Here is a 17,895-nt window from a genome sequence, read left to right on the forward strand (position 1 = left end):
GTGAGAGTGAACTCATACCCAGGTGAGAGTGAGGCCATACCCAGGTGAGAGTGAGTTCTGTGCCCAGGTGAGAGTGAGCTCTGTGCGCAGGTGAGAGTGAGCTATGTGCCCAGGTGAGAGTGAGATCTGTGCCCAGGTGAGAGTGAGTTCATACCCCGTCACTGCCTCGCCGTCACTGCCTCACCGTCCCCACTCTCACCGTCCCCACTCTCGCCGTCCCCGCTCTCGCCGTCCCCGCTCTCGTCGTGCCCGCTCTCGCCGTCCCCGCTCTCACCGTCCCCACTCTCGCCGTCCCCACTCTCGTCGTCCCCGCTCTCACCGTCCCCGCTCTCGCCGTCCCCGCTCTCACCACCCACATTGCTACAGGACATGACCCACGTGTTTAGCTCCCGCCACATGACCCGACTCCTTCCCGACTCCTTCAGTAGGTAATTAACGGGCTGTGGGTTGGCAGGGGGATAGAATCACTGCAGAGACGAGAAGAAGAAAAAAGAAAGGAAAACGAACTAGATGTGACGAGCCGAGTGGAGCTCCAAATGGAACGACTTACCCTGCTGCCATCTTACTTGGTGATAATGATCCCTGTCTGGGTGAGGGTTTTTAGGTTTGGAGCATTGTTATGAGCTAATGGTTATTGAGGTGCTTTCCCAGAGTGTGTTCTAAACAAGGGTCACTGGACCCAAAACGTTAACTCAGTTTCTTTCTCCAAAGACGTTACCATATCTGCTGAATTTCTCCACCGTTCTATGTGTTTGTGTCAGATTGGGCACTGGGGTCCTGATGCGGAGACCCTGGGGGGGGTGGGGGGGGGTGTGTTCTCATCACTGCTGTGACTATTAATAGAGTTTGTGCTGACATACGGCTCAGAAACAGGCCCTTCAGCCCAACTCGTCCATGCTGACCATATATCCTAAACTGAACTAGTCCCATTTGCCAGCATTTGGCCCATATCCCTCTAAACCTTTCCTGTTCACATACCCATCCAGGTGCCTTTTAAATGTTGTAATTGTACCAAACTCCACCCACTTCCTGTGGCAGTTCATTCCATACACGCACCACCCTCTGTGTGAAAAAGTTGCCCCTTAGGTCCCTTTTAAATCTTACATCTCTCACCTTAAACCTATGCCCTGTAGACTTCCCTACCCTAGGGAAAAGACCTTGGGTATTCACTGTATCCGTGCCCTTCATGCTTTTATAAACCTCTACAAGGTCACCCCTCGACCTCTTACATTCCAGGGAGAATAGTCCCAGCCTATCCAGCCTCTCCTTGTTACTCAAACCCTCCAGTCCCTCCAAAAGCTTGAAGAGATTCAGGATTCCAGTAATGGTCTGGAATGTTGCAGCTGCCTGCTTGTCTGCGTGTGTCTGCCTGTTATGATGCAGAGCAGGTGATAAAATCAGGTATTCAGGACAGACGCATCAGATTCTGACAGGGCAGTGCCCATCCTGTAGTGTAGGGGGCCTTGTAGCCCAACTGAGATGGGAGCCTGTTGTATGCAGCTGGGCTGACAGCTCAGTGACCAGTCACCTTCCCACCGGAGACCCTATGCTTTCCCTTCGCTAATCATCTGGTTTTCTTTCCTGCTCCCCCCAAACATTGTAGATCTTTCCGCAGGATCTAACGGAGACAGCGTTTGCGGAGATGCTCATCATGATCTTGAGGACTGTTGATTACGATGTGAAGGAGGGTATTGTGAAAGCCCTGGTGTTCCTGCTGCAGTCCCAGCCCTCCAATGTCACCACAATGGCCCACGATGCCCTGATTACTGCCCTCAACGGTCCATCACCACCAGACCAGAAGGTATGACCCTGTCAGCTGGGACTTAGCAATCTCACATTCAGCTACAATCCAATCAGATTCACATCTGTCATGGGGGTCGTGTGAGAAACGCCAGTTAAACAGGCTGTATTTTGAAACACTCAAGCGAATAATCAGTAAGGTAAGGGGAATGATGTGAATGATGTTCAACCAAGAGCTTCCTTGAAGGAATAATAGGTGCCGTGGATAAAGAGGACCCTGTAGACATACTGTACCTGGATTTCCAGAAGGAATTTGATCAGCTGCTGCATTAGAGTTCATTGTGGAAAATAGAAACTCATAGTGGCACGGAGATAAGATTGGCTGGTCAACAGAGAACAGGGTCTGTAGATCGATAGGTCTTTGTCTGACTGACAATGTGGCGAATTCAGTCTTGCAGGGCTCTCAACCTTTTGCAAATCTATCAGTGTCATAAGTTACATGACACCAGGTTACAGTCCAACAGCTTTATTTGAAATCATAAGCTTTCAGAGCACTGCCCCTTCGTCAGGTGAAATGAAGGGAGCAGCGTTCCGAAAGCTTGTGTTTTCAAATAAACCTGTTGGACTGTAACCAGGTGTCGTGTGATTTCTGACTTTGTCTACCCCAGTCCAACACTGCCACCTCCCACATCACAATTATATCAATGACTTAGATGAGGTGAATGAAAGTGTAAATTCTCAGGTGATACTGAGCAGGGTAGGGAGATGTGTTGTGAAGAAAATATCAGGAAACTGCAGATGGATATAGATAGACTTAGTCAATGACTAATAATCTGGCAGGTGGAGTATAATGTGGGAAAATGTGAGGTTCTGTCGTTTGATAGGAAGATTGATAAAGCAGTGTGTCACTTAAACAGAGAGCGACTGCAGAATTCCAAAACACAGAGGGATGGAAGCGTTTGTGTGAGAGGTACTGCCCAGAATGAAAAGGCTAATGGGAGGCTCTCCTTTACTACCAGAGGAATTGAACAGATAAACAGGGCATTTCAGTAATACAGGGCATTGTTCAGACCACATCTCAAATACCGTGTCTTGGTCCCCTTATTTAAGGAAGGATGTAAATGTATTGGAGACGGGTCAGAGGAGATTTACAGGGTGATAGCTGGAATGAGTGGGTTGCCTTATGAGGAAAGGTGGGACAGACAGGTCTTGGAGTTTAGAGTGAGGATTGACTAGGTCGAAGTGTAAGAACCTGAATAGCCTTGACAAGGTGAAAGTGGAAAGGATGTTTTTCCTTATGGGTGAGTTGAGAACTGGGGGCACTGTTTTAAATTTATGGTTCGCCCTAACGAGGGAATATTTTCTCCCGAGTTATTGTGTTACTTTGGAATGCTCTGCAGTGGGGGAGGGATCATTAAATATCTTTAAGGTGGAGGTGAATAGATTCCTGTTTGGGAGGAGGATCAAATGTTAGAGGGAGTGGGAGATGTGAATGTGGGATTGGAAACATAAACAGATCAGCCATCATCTTATTGAATGGTGGTGCTGAGTGGCCTCATCCTGCTTCGAACCAGAGAAAATAATCAAAGCTTAAAGTTCTTTATCTGAGTACACGCAACGTTTGTACCAGGATCAATGTGGTACGGATAGAAATAAGTGAATATGACTTGACGTCCATTCACAGAGACATGGTTACAGCTGACCAGCACTGGGAGCTTCATATTCCAGCAGTAATCAACATTCCAGGAGAAAAGTTTAAAAGGAAAGGGAGGTGAGTTAGTGTTGTTAATAAACCGGCGCAGGGGTGATCAGTAATATTCATGCAATAGATTGTGATATGGAATCAGTTTGGCTGGAAATAAGGGAACAGGAAAGGAAAGAACTGATGGGTGGGAGTCGTCTATAGATCCCTGAAGAATTGTCAGTTTACCCACTTTGTAAACTGACACAGATGCAATGAGCTGACAGACCTTTTTCTGGCGATGGATCTCTATAACTAGTGGGGGAGTCTCAAACTAGTCACATAATAAGTGGAGACTCATTTAAAATGGAGACCCTTCGGTCCAACCAGTCTGTGCTGACCATAATATCAAACTAAACTAGTCGCACCTGCCTGCTCCTGGCCCCTATCCCTCCAAACCTTTCCTATTCATGTACTTTTCCAAATGTCTTTTAAACATTGTAATTGTACCCATAATTGTGTACGAGCCACCCTCTGTGTAAAACATTTGTCCCTCATGTCATTTGTAAATCTCTCTAGTGTCACCTTAAAATTGTGTCCCCTAGTCTTGAAATCCCCCAGCCTAAGGAAAAAGAAACAACTACCGTTAATGAATGAATAACTGGAATTCTCTACCACAGATAGTTAGAACCATACAATACAGAGGAAGCTCTTTGCGCATCAGGCCTTTACCAGCAAAGCTACTCTAGCACCACCTTTCGGCACTGGGCCCACAGCCTTGCATGTTATCCCATTTCAATGTTCATCTGAGTACTTTTTAAAGGTTGTGAGGTTTCTCATTTCAACTGCCCTCCCAGGCACTGCATTGCAGAAAAATCAAATTCTACCACCCATCACAGCAGGATTCAAACCTGGGTCCCCAGAACATTCCCTGGGTTAATAGTCTAACGATAATACCACCAGGCCATTGCCTGCCCTAGTCAGTGTTGTGTGGTCCTCATGGATCATGAAAAGATTTCATTTGGCAGACACTGAAGAGAATACTTGTCCATCTTCCATTTGTTTGTGATTACTCTTTTCAGTCAGACACTCGCAGTCAAAGTGGAATACACTCTAGGAACGGATTGCATTGTCTTTTTGTCTCTGAGAGTTCCTGGCTTTTTGATGAACATTTTATAAGCCATATTTTGCTGATGTCAGCTGTCCTCAGTAAGTCTTTATACGATATCTACTCTCATATCCTTTCAGATTCTAAATAAAAACCGAAAGAATTGCGGATGCTGTAAATCAGGAACAAAAACAGAAGTTGCTGGAAAAGCTCAGCAGGTCTGGCAGCATCTGTGAAGAGAAAAAATCAGAGTTAACTGAGCTGCGTTCTGAGGAAGGGTCACCAGATCTGAAACGTTAACTCTGATGTTTCTCGTCATGGATGCTGCCAGGCCTGCTGAGCTTTTCCAGCAACTTCTGTTTTTGTTCCTTCCAGAGTCTGTTCGCGTAAACAGGAATATTTATTTATATCATAGATAGTCTACTCAAACAACAAAGTGGCTGGAAAAGCTCAGCAGGTCTGGCAGCATCTGTGAAGAGAAAATTAAAGTTAATGTTTCGGGTCCGGTGACCCTTCCTCAGAAGCTTTTCCAGCAATTTCAGTTTTTGTTCCTCATTTACAGCATCCACAGTTCTTTTGGTTTTTGTTTGGTCTTGATTTAACTTTTCTGGAATCCTTTGAGGAACAGACTTGACTGATTGCATTTTCACACTGTCCTTGAGTAAGTGGACTCCTACCTGTGCTGATTACACTAACCACTAAAGTTAAACATGAATCACTCTCAATTAGCTTCATTCCTGTTAACTGTATTTAGCTCTGGTCTAACAAACAGGCTTTTAAAACCAGACCTTTCCTGACAGTGTGTCATTCTACTGATACTTCGAATAGTCAAGCTGGAACATAGAACATAGAACATAGAACATTACAGCGCAGTACAGGCCCCTCGGCCCTCGATGTTGCGCCGACCTGTGAAACCAATCTGAAGCCCATCTAACCTAAACTATTCCATTATCATCCATATGTTTATCCAATGACCATTTAAATGCCCTTAAATTTGGCGAGTCTACTATTTTTGCAGGCAGGGCATTCCACGCCCTTACTACTCTCTGAGTAAAGAACCTACCTCTGACATCTGTCCTATATCTATCACCCCTCAATTTAAAGCTGTGTCCCCTCGTGCTAGCCATCACCATCCGAGGAAAAAGGCTCCCACTGTCCACCTTATCTAATCCTCTGATCATCTTGTATGTCTCTGTCAATCACCTCTTAACCTTCTTCTCTCTAACGAAAACAGCCTCAAGTCCCTCAGCCTTTCCTCATAAGACCTTCCCTCCATACCAGGCAACATCCTGGTAAATCTCCTCTGCACCCTTTCCAATGCTTTGCTGAAAAAGACACATGTTGGTGAAACTTTTTGTCTTGCACTCATCAGGACACTTCACAAGAATACCAATACACAGGCAGAAACAAAGTGAGAGGATAATGCTGATCGGCTGACAAGTAGATTCTAGTTGGTGGAGGCATTGCCATGGAGAATGCACCAATGAATGATGATTGACAATCAACTGCGTAGCTTTGTTTAAATGTTAAGTCAAACAGATTGATTCTGATTGGACAGGGCATAGCTCTGAGAAATGAACTAGTGAATGGCTATCACCTGTTGAGTTGAAACAGGCGCAGTGTGTGTACATGTTTGTTCTGCTCTTAGAGAACACAGCCCTGTGTACTGAGGTATGGAGCTCCCAGGCCACACTGTATGCCCGATTCGACAATTTTAAATTGGTCATCAGCCGCCAGGGTGAGATGAAGAGGGAGTGTGAGGGGGAAACAGCAATGTGGTTTAGTAGGACTGAACTGCCTCTTTCTGTGTAAAGAAAGAGTGGCATTAGTGAAACCCATTACCTTAGGGTGAGAGCAGAGATTGATCCGAGACCAGGGGGATGGGCAGGGGGGAGAGGGGAGGGGTGATGCTGAAACAGTAACCCACATTCTCTCTCTCTCACTCTCTCATTCTCTCTCTCTGTATCTCTCTCACTCACTCTCTCATACTCTATCTCATTCTCTCTCACTCACTCTCTCACATTCTCTCTCTCTTTTTCACTCACTGTCTCACTATTTCACTCACTCTTTCTCTCTCTCACATTCTCTCTCTCTTACTCTCTCTCACTCTTTCACTGTCTCTCACACTCACTCACACTTTCTCACATTCTCTCTCTGTCTCTCTCTGTCTCTCTCACACCCACTCTCTCTCTCTCACTCACTGTCACCCTCACTCTCTCTCACTCTCCAACACACTCTGTCTCATACACTCTCACATTCTCACTCACTCTTTCTGTCTCTGTCACACTCAATCTCTCTCTCTCATTCACTGTCTCTCTCATTTTCTCTCTCACTTTCTCACTCTCACTCTCATTCTCACTCTCCCTCACTTCTCTCTCTAGAGGTTCCCTGAGACCATCAGTGTTTCTGGATTTAAGTTTCAGCTTATCAGTACCTGCAGCATTTTATTTCTTTTTCCTTCACAGGATGTTTTTGTGGCAGTGCCTGTAATAATTTTCTTTTTGTTTGTAGATCCAACCACAAGAAAATTTTATCCGTGCTGCCCTGTGGGCTCTGAAGGAGTTAACACCGAACAGCCTAGAGCTGCTGGTGGAGTTAATGGTTCAGTACCTTCAGTCAGACATTATGCTCAGGTTTGTAACCTCACAACAAATGGAAGGGGAAATGTTACATCTATTCACATGGTTTGGTTGTACAGACCTTGAATATTGATCGAAGGGAGACACCGTTGCACCTTTTCATCCTTCACCAGGATTAAATCACAAGAATACCAAATCTCCATTTATACCGCTGCCTCAGCCAATCGCAGTTGTCTTACCAGCCAATCGCAGTTGTCTTACCAGCCAATCAGCACCCTTTTCACCTGCAGCATAAATTGTTGTGATTGTTTGAAATCTGGTATTCTTGCTATCAATCCTGATGTGTGCGTAGCTGAGGAGCTTTGGCAACATGCCTCTCTTTTTAGCAATATGTTTATTAATTGTTCTGAATTTGTCATTAGCCAAAACCAGAAATCACGTGACACCACGTTACAGTCCAACAGGTTTATTTGAAATCACAAACTTTCGGAGCGCTGCTCCTTCATCAGGTAACGTGTCACTTGGTCTATAACCTGGTGTCATGTGACTTATGACTTTGTCCATCCCAGTCCAACACCACCATCGCCACATTATTAGTAAAACCAGCATTTATTATCCATCCTTAATGAATTGTGAGGTGGTGGAGGGAGTGAATGTTTATGGATGTGGTGCTGATCAAGCGGGCTGCTTTCTCTTGGATGATGTCAAGCTTCTTGAGTGTTGTTGGGGCTACACCCATCCAGGCAAGTGGGGAGTATTCCATCACACTCCTGACTTGTCAGAACTTAACAAACAAATGTAGGCCACTTGGCCCTTTGAGCCTGCTCCACCATCCAACAGGATCGTGGCTGATCAGACTTTCCTCATGTCCCCTTTCCTGCCCTTTCCCCCTAACCCTTGATTCCCAAGCTAATCAACAATCTATCTCAACTTGAAATATTCTCAAAGACTCTGCCCCCACAGCTCTCTGTGGTAAGGAGTTTCAAAGACTCACAACCCTCTGGGAGAAGAAATTTCTCCCCATCCCAGTCTTCAATTGGTGCCCCTTTACTCTGAGACTGTGCCCTCTGTTCCTAGACTCTCCCATGGGGGGAAACATCCTCTCAGCATTGACCCTGTCAAGCCCCTTAAGAATCCGCTATGTTTCAATGAGATAATCTCTCATTCTTCTAAACTCCAGTGAGTAGAGTCCCAACCTGTTTAGATTTGGCTCATAATACAATCCCCTCATACCAGGGATCATCAGAGTGAACCTTCTCTGAGCTGCCCCCAGTGAAACAATATCTTTCCTTAGATAAGTGGGCCATAACTGCTCACGGTGCTCCAGATGCGGTCTCACCAGCACCTTGTACAGCTGCAGTAAGACGTCCCGAATCTTAAATCCCAACCCCACTGAAATAAGGGCCAATATTCCATGAGCCTTCCTGACTACCTGCTGCACTGTGTGTGCTAGCTTTCTGTGTTTCGTGCACAATTCCCCCCCACCCACCCAATTCCTGCTGTGTTGCTGCTTCCTGTAATTTTTCTCCATTTAAACAATACTCTATCAATATCTCTCTGTAAACTGTTTGTATCCCTCTCTTTATAACCTTTTCATGCCAATTGCAATTTTAGCGACAATGCCTTTCTCCAAGTCATTAGTATTTATTGTAAACAGTTGTGGTCCCAGCACTGATCCCTGTGGAACTCCACTGGTTATAGGTTACCAACCTGAAAAACAACCCCTTATCCCCAGTCACTGTTTCCTGCCCATGAGCCAATTCTTTATCCACATAAATATACTACCCCAACACCATGGTATTATCGCTAGATTATTAATCCAGAGACCTAACCAATGTTCTGGGGACCTGGGTTCGAATCTCACCATGGCAGATAGTGGAATTCATTAACTGGAAAAAGTCTGGAATTAAGAATCTACTGACCACCATGAAATCATTGCCGATTGTTAGAAAAACCCATCTGGTTCACTAATGTCCTTCAGGGAAGGAAACTGCTATCCTTACCTGGTCTGGCCTACATGTGACTCCAGACCCACAGCAATGTGGTTGACTCTCAACTGCCCTCTGAAATGGCCTAGCAAGCCATTCAGTTGTACCAATCACCTCAAAGTCTCAAAGAAATGAAGCCGGTCGGATCACCTGGCATCGACCTGGGCACTGGAAAAGACAACGGCAGAAACAGCCCTGTCGACCCTGCAAGGTCTTCCCCACTAACATCTGGGGGTTAGTGCCAAAGTTGGGAGAGCTGTCTCACAGACTAGTCAAGTAACAGCCTGACACAGTCATACTCACAGAGTCATACCTTACAGACAATGTCCCACACACCACCATCACCATCCCTGGATATGACCTGTCCCACTGGCAGGACAGACCCAGCAGAGGGGGCGGCACATGGGATACAGTCTGGAGGGAGTTACTCTGGGAGTCCTCAACATTGATTCCGGACCCCATGAAATCTCATGGCTTCAGGTTAAACACGGGCAAGGAAACCTCCTGCTGATTACCACGTACCGTCCTCCCTCAGCTGGTGAATCGGTACTCCTTCATGTTGAGCAACACTTGGAGGAAGCACTGAGGATGGCAAGGGCACAAAATGTACTCTGGGTAGGGGATTTCAATGTCCACCACCAAGAGTGGCTCGGCAGCAGTACTACTGATCGAGCTGGTCGGGTCCTAAAGGACGTAGCTGCTAGACTGGGTCTGCGGCAGGTGGTGAGGGAACCAACAAGAGGGAAAAACATACTTGATCTCATCCTTACTAATCTGCTGACTGCAGATGTATCTGTCCATGACAGTATCGGTAAGACTGACCATCGCTCTGTCCTTGTGGAGGCGAAGTCCCGACTTCACATTGAGAACAACCTCCATTGTGTTGTGTGGCATTATCACCGTGCTAAATGGGATAGACTTCGCACAGATCTAGCAACTCAAGACTGGGCATCCATGAGACGCTGTGGGCCATCAACAGCAGCAGAATTGTACTCCAGCACAATCTGTAACCTCATGGCCCGGTATATCCCCCCCTCAACCATTACCATCAAGCCAGGGGATCAACCCTGGTTCAATGGAGAGTGCAGGAGCAGCATCAGGCATACCTGAAGATGAGGTGTCAACCTGATGAAGCCACCAAACAGGAATACTTGCACGCCAAACAGCGAAAGCAGTAAGTGATAGACAGAGCTAAGTAATCCCACAACCAACGGATCAGATCTAAGCTCTGCAGTCCTGCCACACTCAGTCGTGAATGGTGGTGGACAATTAAACAACTCACTGGAGGAGGAGGCTCCACAAATATCCCCATCCTCAATGGTGGAAGAGCCCAGCACATCAGGGCAAAAGATAAGGCTGAAGTATTCACAGCGATCTTCAGCCAGAAGAGCCGAGTGGATGATCCATCTCTCCCTCCTCCTGTGGTCCCCAACATTACAGATACCAGTCTTCAGCCAATTCAATTCACTCCACGTGATATCAAGAAACGGTTGGAGACACTGGATACTGCAAAGGCTACGGGCCCTGACAATATTCCGGCAGTAGTACTGAAGACTTGTGCTCCAGAACTTGCTGCTCCCCTCGCCAAGCTGTTCCAGTACAGTTACAACACTGGGATCTAACCCGACAATATGGAAAATTGCCCAGGTATGTCCTGCACACACAAAGCAGGACAAATCAAACCCGGCTAGTTACCGCCCCATCAGTCTCCTCTCGATCATCAGTAAAGTGATGTAAGTTGTCAGTAACAGTGCTATCAAGCAGCACCTGCTCAGCAATAACCTGCTCAGTGACGCCCAGTTTGGGTTCCGCCAGGCCCACTCAGCTCCTGACCTCATTACAGCCTTGGTTCAAACATGGACAAAAGAGCTGAATTCCAGAGGTGAGGTGAGAGTGACAGCCCTTGATATCAAGGCTAAATTCGACCAAGTGTGGCATCAAGGAGCCCGAGCAAAACTGGAATCAATAGGTATCAGGGGGCAAACTTTCTGGTGGTTGGGGTCATACCTGACACATAGGAAGATGGTTGTAGCTGTTTGGGGTCAGTCATCTCCACTCCAGGGCATCTCTGCAGGAGTTCCTCAGGGTAGTGTCCTAGTCCTAACCATCTTCAGCTGCTTCACCAATGACCTTCCCTCCATCATAAGGTCAGAAATGGGGATGTTCGCCGATGATTGCACAATGTTCAGCACCATTTGTGACTCCTCAGATACTGAAGCAGTCTGTGTTCAAATGCAACGAGATCTAGAGAATATCCAGGCTTGGGCTGACAAGTGGCAAGTGACATTCACGCCACACAAATGTCAGGCTATGACCATCACCAATAAAAGACAATCTTACCACCACCCCTTGACATTCAATGTTACCATCACTGAATCCCCCACTATCAACATCCTGGGGGTTACCATTGACCAGAAACTGAAATGGACTCACCACATTAACACAGTGGCTACAAGAGCAGGCCAGAAGCTGGGAATACTGCAGTGAGAACTCACCTCCTGACTCCCCAAAGCCTGTCCACCATCTACAAGGCACAAGTCAGGAGTGTGATGGAATACTCCCCACTTGCCTGGATGAGTGCAGCCCCAACAACACTCAAGAAGCTTGACACCATCCAGGACAAAGCAGCCGCTTGATTGGCACCACATCCACAAGTATCCACTCCTTCCACCACCGATGCTCAGTAGCAGCAGTGTGTACTACCTGCAGGATGCTCTGCAGAAATTCACCAACGATCCTCAGGCAGCACCTTCCAAACCCACAGCCACTTCCATCTAGAAGGACAAGGGCAGCAGATTCATGGGAACACCACCCCCTGCAAGTTCCCCTCCAATCCACTCACCTCCCTGACTTGGAAATATATTGCTGTTCCTTCACTGTGACTGCGTCAAAATCATGGAATTCCCTCCCTAAGGGCATTGTGAGTCAATCCACAGCGGGTAGACTGCAGCGGCTCAAGAAGGCAGCTCACCACCACCTTCTCAGGGGCAACTAGGGATGGGCAATAAATTGTGGGCCCAGCCAGTGACACCCACATCCCACAAATGAATAGAAAAAGAATTCCACTAGCACCCTTGTCCATCAGATAGTCATCATTCTCATTTTGAACAATCTCCCTTTCAACACTACTCACTCTCACCAAATAAAAGGTGTACCCACATGAGCCCCAGTCTTGTTCCAGCACCCACCCCCCCAACAACCTGTCACCTCTTATTCTAATATCTTGATGAGTATATTCTCACCACCTCCTGTTCCCACCTAGAAGTGAAGTAATTGGCAATGTTCCCAATTTTCACCCTTCTCTCACCTTCACCTGGTCCATCTCAATACTCCCCTTCCCTTGCTCAGCTTCTCTGTTTCCATTTCATTATAAACCCACCAACTTCCACACACATTATTGTCTATCCCTCCTTATTTGTTGCTTCCTCCACAGATTCCATTCCATTTTCCCAAATTCTCCTGATGATGTGATTTTCCACTGGGCTGTTCCCAATATGGCCTGCTGTCTGCAGAATCAAGCATTCCCTTCCGTTCGCACTGATGAGCCCCTGAGCTGTATCTACCCCAGCTCCTGTTCTTCCACTCCTCACCCCTTCCTGAACAGATTCCCTCTCACCACCCACACCGTACACAATGAATTATCCTCCTTCAGCATTTCCACAAACTTCCAAAAACAAGCATTTCCATCTGAAGAGTCTGATCCCTCAGGCAATCTCAATTTGTGGAATGCATTGCCGGAGAGGGTAGTGGAGTCGGCCTCATTAGGGGTATTTAAGCGGCTATTAGATAGGCATATGGATGATAGTATAAGATAGGGGTGGAGGTTAGATAGACCTTAGGTTTAGGGTAAAAGTTCGGCACAACATTATGGGCTGAAGGGCCCGTACAGTGCTGTACTGTTCTATGTTCTAATCTCCTCAACCGAGCCCCTTCACCTCACATCCTCCTGCCACATTGCTGTGGGTCTGGAGTCACATGTATACCAGGCCAGGTAAGGATGGCAGTTTCTTTCCCTAAAGGACATTTGTGAACCAGATGGGTTTTTATAACGATTGATGAGAGCCACCATCACGAAGACTAGCTTTCATTCCCAGATTTCATTAAATAAATGTTAATGTGGTGGGATTTGAACCTGTCCCCCCACCCTAAGCATTAGCCTGGGCCTCTGGGTTAATTAGTCCAGACACACTCCCATGACCCAATGTTGAGTTTATAGAAGGATTGGGGAGACCAGTCACTGTTCTCTCGTGCTCCCTTGTTTTCTTTCCCAGGAATAACATTATGCTTCTCCTTGCTGACATTGGACTGCTTGATCCTCACAATTTCTTTGAGACGGAGATGAATTCATGGATTGCCTTTGATGAGGCCAGGACCTCAAACAAACAAAAGCTCCAGCATTTAAGCAGCGCCTGGCTTAAGAAGTGGACTCGGAAATTCAAGGTAACAGGTTGGGGAGGCTGTTAATTATCAATTGGTTGTCAGTAGGTCATTGATTTGGCCGTTGATTGTTACATTATTGTGAGACAGGCTTGACTGAGTTGTGGGAAGTGTGCCATTTCCGAAATGTATTTACCAGGAGTAGGCCATTCAGCCCTTCAAGCCTACTCTGCCTGTCAATATGATCACGGCTGATCTGGAGCCCCACTACTATCTATAGGATAGGAGTCCACAGACTGCGGAAAGAGAGGAAATCTACCCTTGTCTCAGATTAAAAATAATAGCTCCTCCTTTTAAGACATGGCCCAAAGTTTAGATTTCCTTACTCTATCCAGTCTCCTCAAAATCTCATGTTTTAACAAAATTGTGTCTCCTTCTAAACTCCATGGGATTCCTGCCCAACCTTCACTTTCCCAGGGACTGGGTCATTGACTTTACTCAAGGCTGCGTTAAATAGTGTTTTGAAAGACAAAGGAGTCGAAGGTTTAGGAGGGGATCAGACATGGTGCAGAGGCAGAATGCTTTCCTCCTGCTCCTCAGTCCTGTGTTCCCGGCCTCCTTTGTACCCACTTGTGTGATCGCATGTAAGTGACCTGCACTGTACACAGTACTCTAGCTGTGGTATAACTAGTATTTTATTCAGTTCTGACATAGTTCTGGGGGAGTAAGCTCAAGGGGCAGAATGGCCTACTCCCATTTTGTACATAGAACATAGAACAGTGCAGCACAGTACAGGCCCTTCGGCCCACGATGTTGTGCCGAAATTTTACTCTAATCCTAAGGTCTATTTAACCTCCACCCCTACCTTATACTATCATCCATATGGCTATCTAATAGCCGCTTAAATGCTCCTAATGAGGCCGACTCCACTACCCTCTCCAGCAATGCATTCCATGCCCCGACCACTCTCTGAGTAAAGAACCTACCTCTGTCATCTCCCCTATATCTACCTCCACTCACTTTAAAACTATGCCCCCTCGTAATAGCTACCTCCACCCTAGGAAAAAGTCTCTGGCTGTCTACTATATCTATACCTCGGATCATTTTGTACACCTCTATCAAGTCACCTCTTATCCTTTGTCGTTCTAAAAAGAAAAGCCCTAGCTCTCTCAACCTTTCCTCGTAAGACCTTCCCTCCATTCCAGGCAACATCCTGGTAAATCTCCTCTGCACCTTTTCCAACGCTTCCACATCTTTCCTGTAAAATTTTGTACACTTATGCAGCCCCCTGCTCTTACAATCTAGGCCTGTGTTAATAAAAGAACATAGTTGATAAACCACTTTATCAGCCTCTCCTGCTACCTTCAGGGATATTGTAGACATTAACCTCAAGGTCCCTCACATCCTCTACACTTCTCTGCCTCCTCCCATTCACTCTGTAATCCTTTGTCTCATTTGACCTACCCAATGCATCAACTCTCACTTCTCTGGGTTGAATTTAATTTGCCACTTGCCTTAAGCCTGAGCAGTATACAGCTACCCTTGTATCCCAGTCCACTTTTCATTTTCACTCCATTAACCTCTCAATAATTGACCTAAACACACATTGACCTGATTTGTTGGACTTAGTCCATGTTTCGACACATGACGCAGACAGAACAATCATTTACATCAGAGTCCCTAAAACTGTTTCCCTATTTGTGGCTATACCCTGAAGCTTCACTGGTTGACCAGGAGACCTCTCACTGCCTGCCATCATCAACCTGTCCGTCCACACGATAAACGAACCTTCCACCAAGTCCTGGGATATTGGAGCTTCTAGCTCAGAGACAGGTTCACTGCCCACTGCACCACAAAACTTGCTGTCACCCTCACCCCCCTCTCTTAGTTACCAGATTAAGAACATTTTGTTCAAACTTACTGAAACCAGCCAGCTCTGGTTTCCTGTAATACATCCACATTGACTGACAGTAATCAATCTGTGTCTTTCTACACAACGGCTCGACTTGACCCTTAGAATGTCTTCAAATAACTTGACCATCACTCTGGTTAGGTGGACCAGCCTGAAGTTATCTGGGCTATTTCTTCTCCCTAGTTTAAGGCCATTTACCTGAGGAAAGATATACCAGCATTGAAGGCAGTTCAGAGAAGGTTCACTTGGCTGATCAAGTGTAGGGAGACGTTGAGTAGGTTGTGTTCTGAGGAAGGGTCACCAGATCCGAAACATTAACTCTGATTTCTCTTCACGGACGCTGCCAGACCAGCTGAGCTTTTTCAGCAATTTCTGTTTTTGTTTTTGAATAGGCTGGGCCTGTCTGTACTCACAGGAGTTTGGAAGAATGAGAGACCACTTTATTGACACACGAGATTCTTAGGGTAGATGTAGAGAGCTTGTTTCCCCTTGTGGGAGAGTCTAGGGCCAGAGGGCATCATCTCAGAGTAAGGATTACCCATTTAACACAGAGATGAGGAGGAATCTTATCTCAAAGGGAGTGAATCTGTGGAATTCTTTATCACAGAAGGCTGTTGAGGCTGTAAGCATCTTTAAGTATATCAAGGCTGAGAGATGGAGTTTTAATCAGGAAGGAAAGCGAGAGTTCTGGGGAAAAGGCAACAAAGTGGAGTTGAGGATGACCAGATCAGCCATGATCTCATTGAGTGGCAGAGCAGACTCGACAACCAAATGCTCCTATGGTCTTACAATGCTGAATGAAGTGGTTGTTAATCCTTTCCTTCCTTCCTCAGGAGCATATCCAAACAGCCTTGAAGTCACTGAAGAAGGGGAAGACATTGAGAGGGACTATACCAGTTCCACGAAATCCCTCCCCCTCTGAGAGCCCTGCAGATTTGGTTTGTATGGGGAACAGAGCAGGCTGCGTCTCGGACTCAATAACCTCTTTGGTTTGGCAGTCAAGTGGTCAGTTTTAACCCCCACTCAATCCCCCCAATCCCAGTGAGATTGGGATTGGGGCTAGGATCTGATTAGGATGTTCAGATTGGGGTGAGGACATTGGGATTCACTGTCTTTGGGGAATGAGGATTGAAACATTTGGTGGGGACTGGAGGAGTCCCAATATGGTTTTTGGGGCACATTACAGGGTTCATTTGGTGACTGCGGAATTGAGGGATAGCTACTTTGGTTCATATGGTTGTAAGGATTGCGGTTCATATGGAGACCAGAGAACTGGAGACAGGTTATGGGGTGCAGCTGTGGGTTTGGGGGTGGGGTTAGGCAGGGTCTGAGAGCTGGTGGGTACGGCTTTGCAGGTTAGATGCTGGGCTTGGGGTCCAGATGGGGATTCGTGGCTGGGTTTGGGGTTCAGATGGGGATTAACAGCTGGGTTTGGGGTTTAGATGAGGATGTGAAACTGGGTTTGGGGTTCAGATGGGGATTTGTGGTTGGGTTTGGGGTTCAGATGGTGTTTAACAGCTGTGTTTGGGGTTCAGATGGGGATTAGAGGCAGGGTTGGGGTTCAGATGGGGTTTAACAGCTGTGTTTGGGGTTCAGATGGGGATTAGAGGCTGGGTTTGGGGTTCAGATGGGGTTTAATGGCTGGGTTTGGGGTTCGGATGGGGTTTAACGGCTGGGATTGGGGTTCAGATGGGGTTTAGCAGCTGTGTTTGGGGTTCAGATGGGGATTAGAGGCTGGGTTTGGGGTTCAGATGGGGTTTAACGGCTGGGATTGGGGCTCAGATGGGGATTAGCAGCTGTGTTTGGGGTTCAGATGGGGTTTAACAGCTGTGTTTGGGGTTCGGATGGGGTTTAACGGCTGGGATTGGGGTTCAGATGGGGATTAGCAGCTGTGTTTGGGGTTCGGATGGGGTTTAACGGCTGGGATTGGGGTTCAGATGGGGATTAGCAGCTGTGTTTGGGGTTCAGATGGGGATTAGCAGCTGTGTTTGGGGTTCAGATGGGGATTAACGGCTGGGTTTGGGGTTCAGATGGGGATTAGAGGCTGGGTTTGGGATTCGGATGGGGATTAGAAGCTGTGTTTGGGGTTCAGATGGGGATTAGAGGCTGGGTTTGGGGTTCAGATGGGGTTTAACGGCTGGGATTGGGGCTCAGATGGGGATTAGCAGCTGTGTTTGGGGTTCAGATGGGGTTTAACAGCTGTGTTTGGGGTTCGGATGGGGTTTAACGGCTGGGATTGGGGTTCAGATGGGGATTAGCAGCTGTGTTTGGGGTTCAGATGGGGATTAGCAGCTATGTTTGGGGTTCAGATGGGGATTAGCAGCTGTGTTTGGGGTTCAGATGGGGATTAGCAGCTGTGTTTGGGGTTCAGATGGGGATTAACGGCTGGGTTTGGGGTTCAGATGGGGATTAGAGGCTGGGTTTGGGGTTCGGATGGGGATTAGAAGCTGGGTTTGGGGTTCGGATGGGGTTTAACGGCTGGGTTTGGGGTTCGGATGGGGTTTAACGGC

General features: G+C 46.9%; 1 protein-coding gene across 1 annotated transcript in view; it reads left to right on the forward strand.

Annotated features, from left to right (window-relative positions):
* Window positions 1–17,895, forward strand: part of wdr97 (WD repeat domain 97) — a 78,236-nt gene that overhangs the window by 56,646 nt on the left and 3,695 nt on the right. The window contains exons 17-20 of the mRNA XM_048617495.1: window positions 1,604–1,801; window positions 7,041–7,162; window positions 13,368–13,536; window positions 16,219–16,323. Of these exons, the coding sequence (XP_048473452.1) occupies window positions 1,604–1,801; window positions 7,041–7,162; window positions 13,368–13,536; window positions 16,219–16,323 (594 nt within the window). The remainder of the gene's footprint in view (window positions 1–1,603; window positions 1,802–7,040; window positions 7,163–13,367; window positions 13,537–16,218; window positions 16,324–17,895) is intronic.

Source organism: Rhincodon typus, chromosome 2 (genome assembly GCF_021869965.1).
Source record: "Rhincodon typus isolate 14 chromosome 2, sRhiTyp1.1, whole genome shotgun sequence".
Classification (NCBI taxonomy): domain Eukaryota; kingdom Metazoa; phylum Chordata; class Chondrichthyes; order Orectolobiformes; family Rhincodontidae; genus Rhincodon; species Rhincodon typus.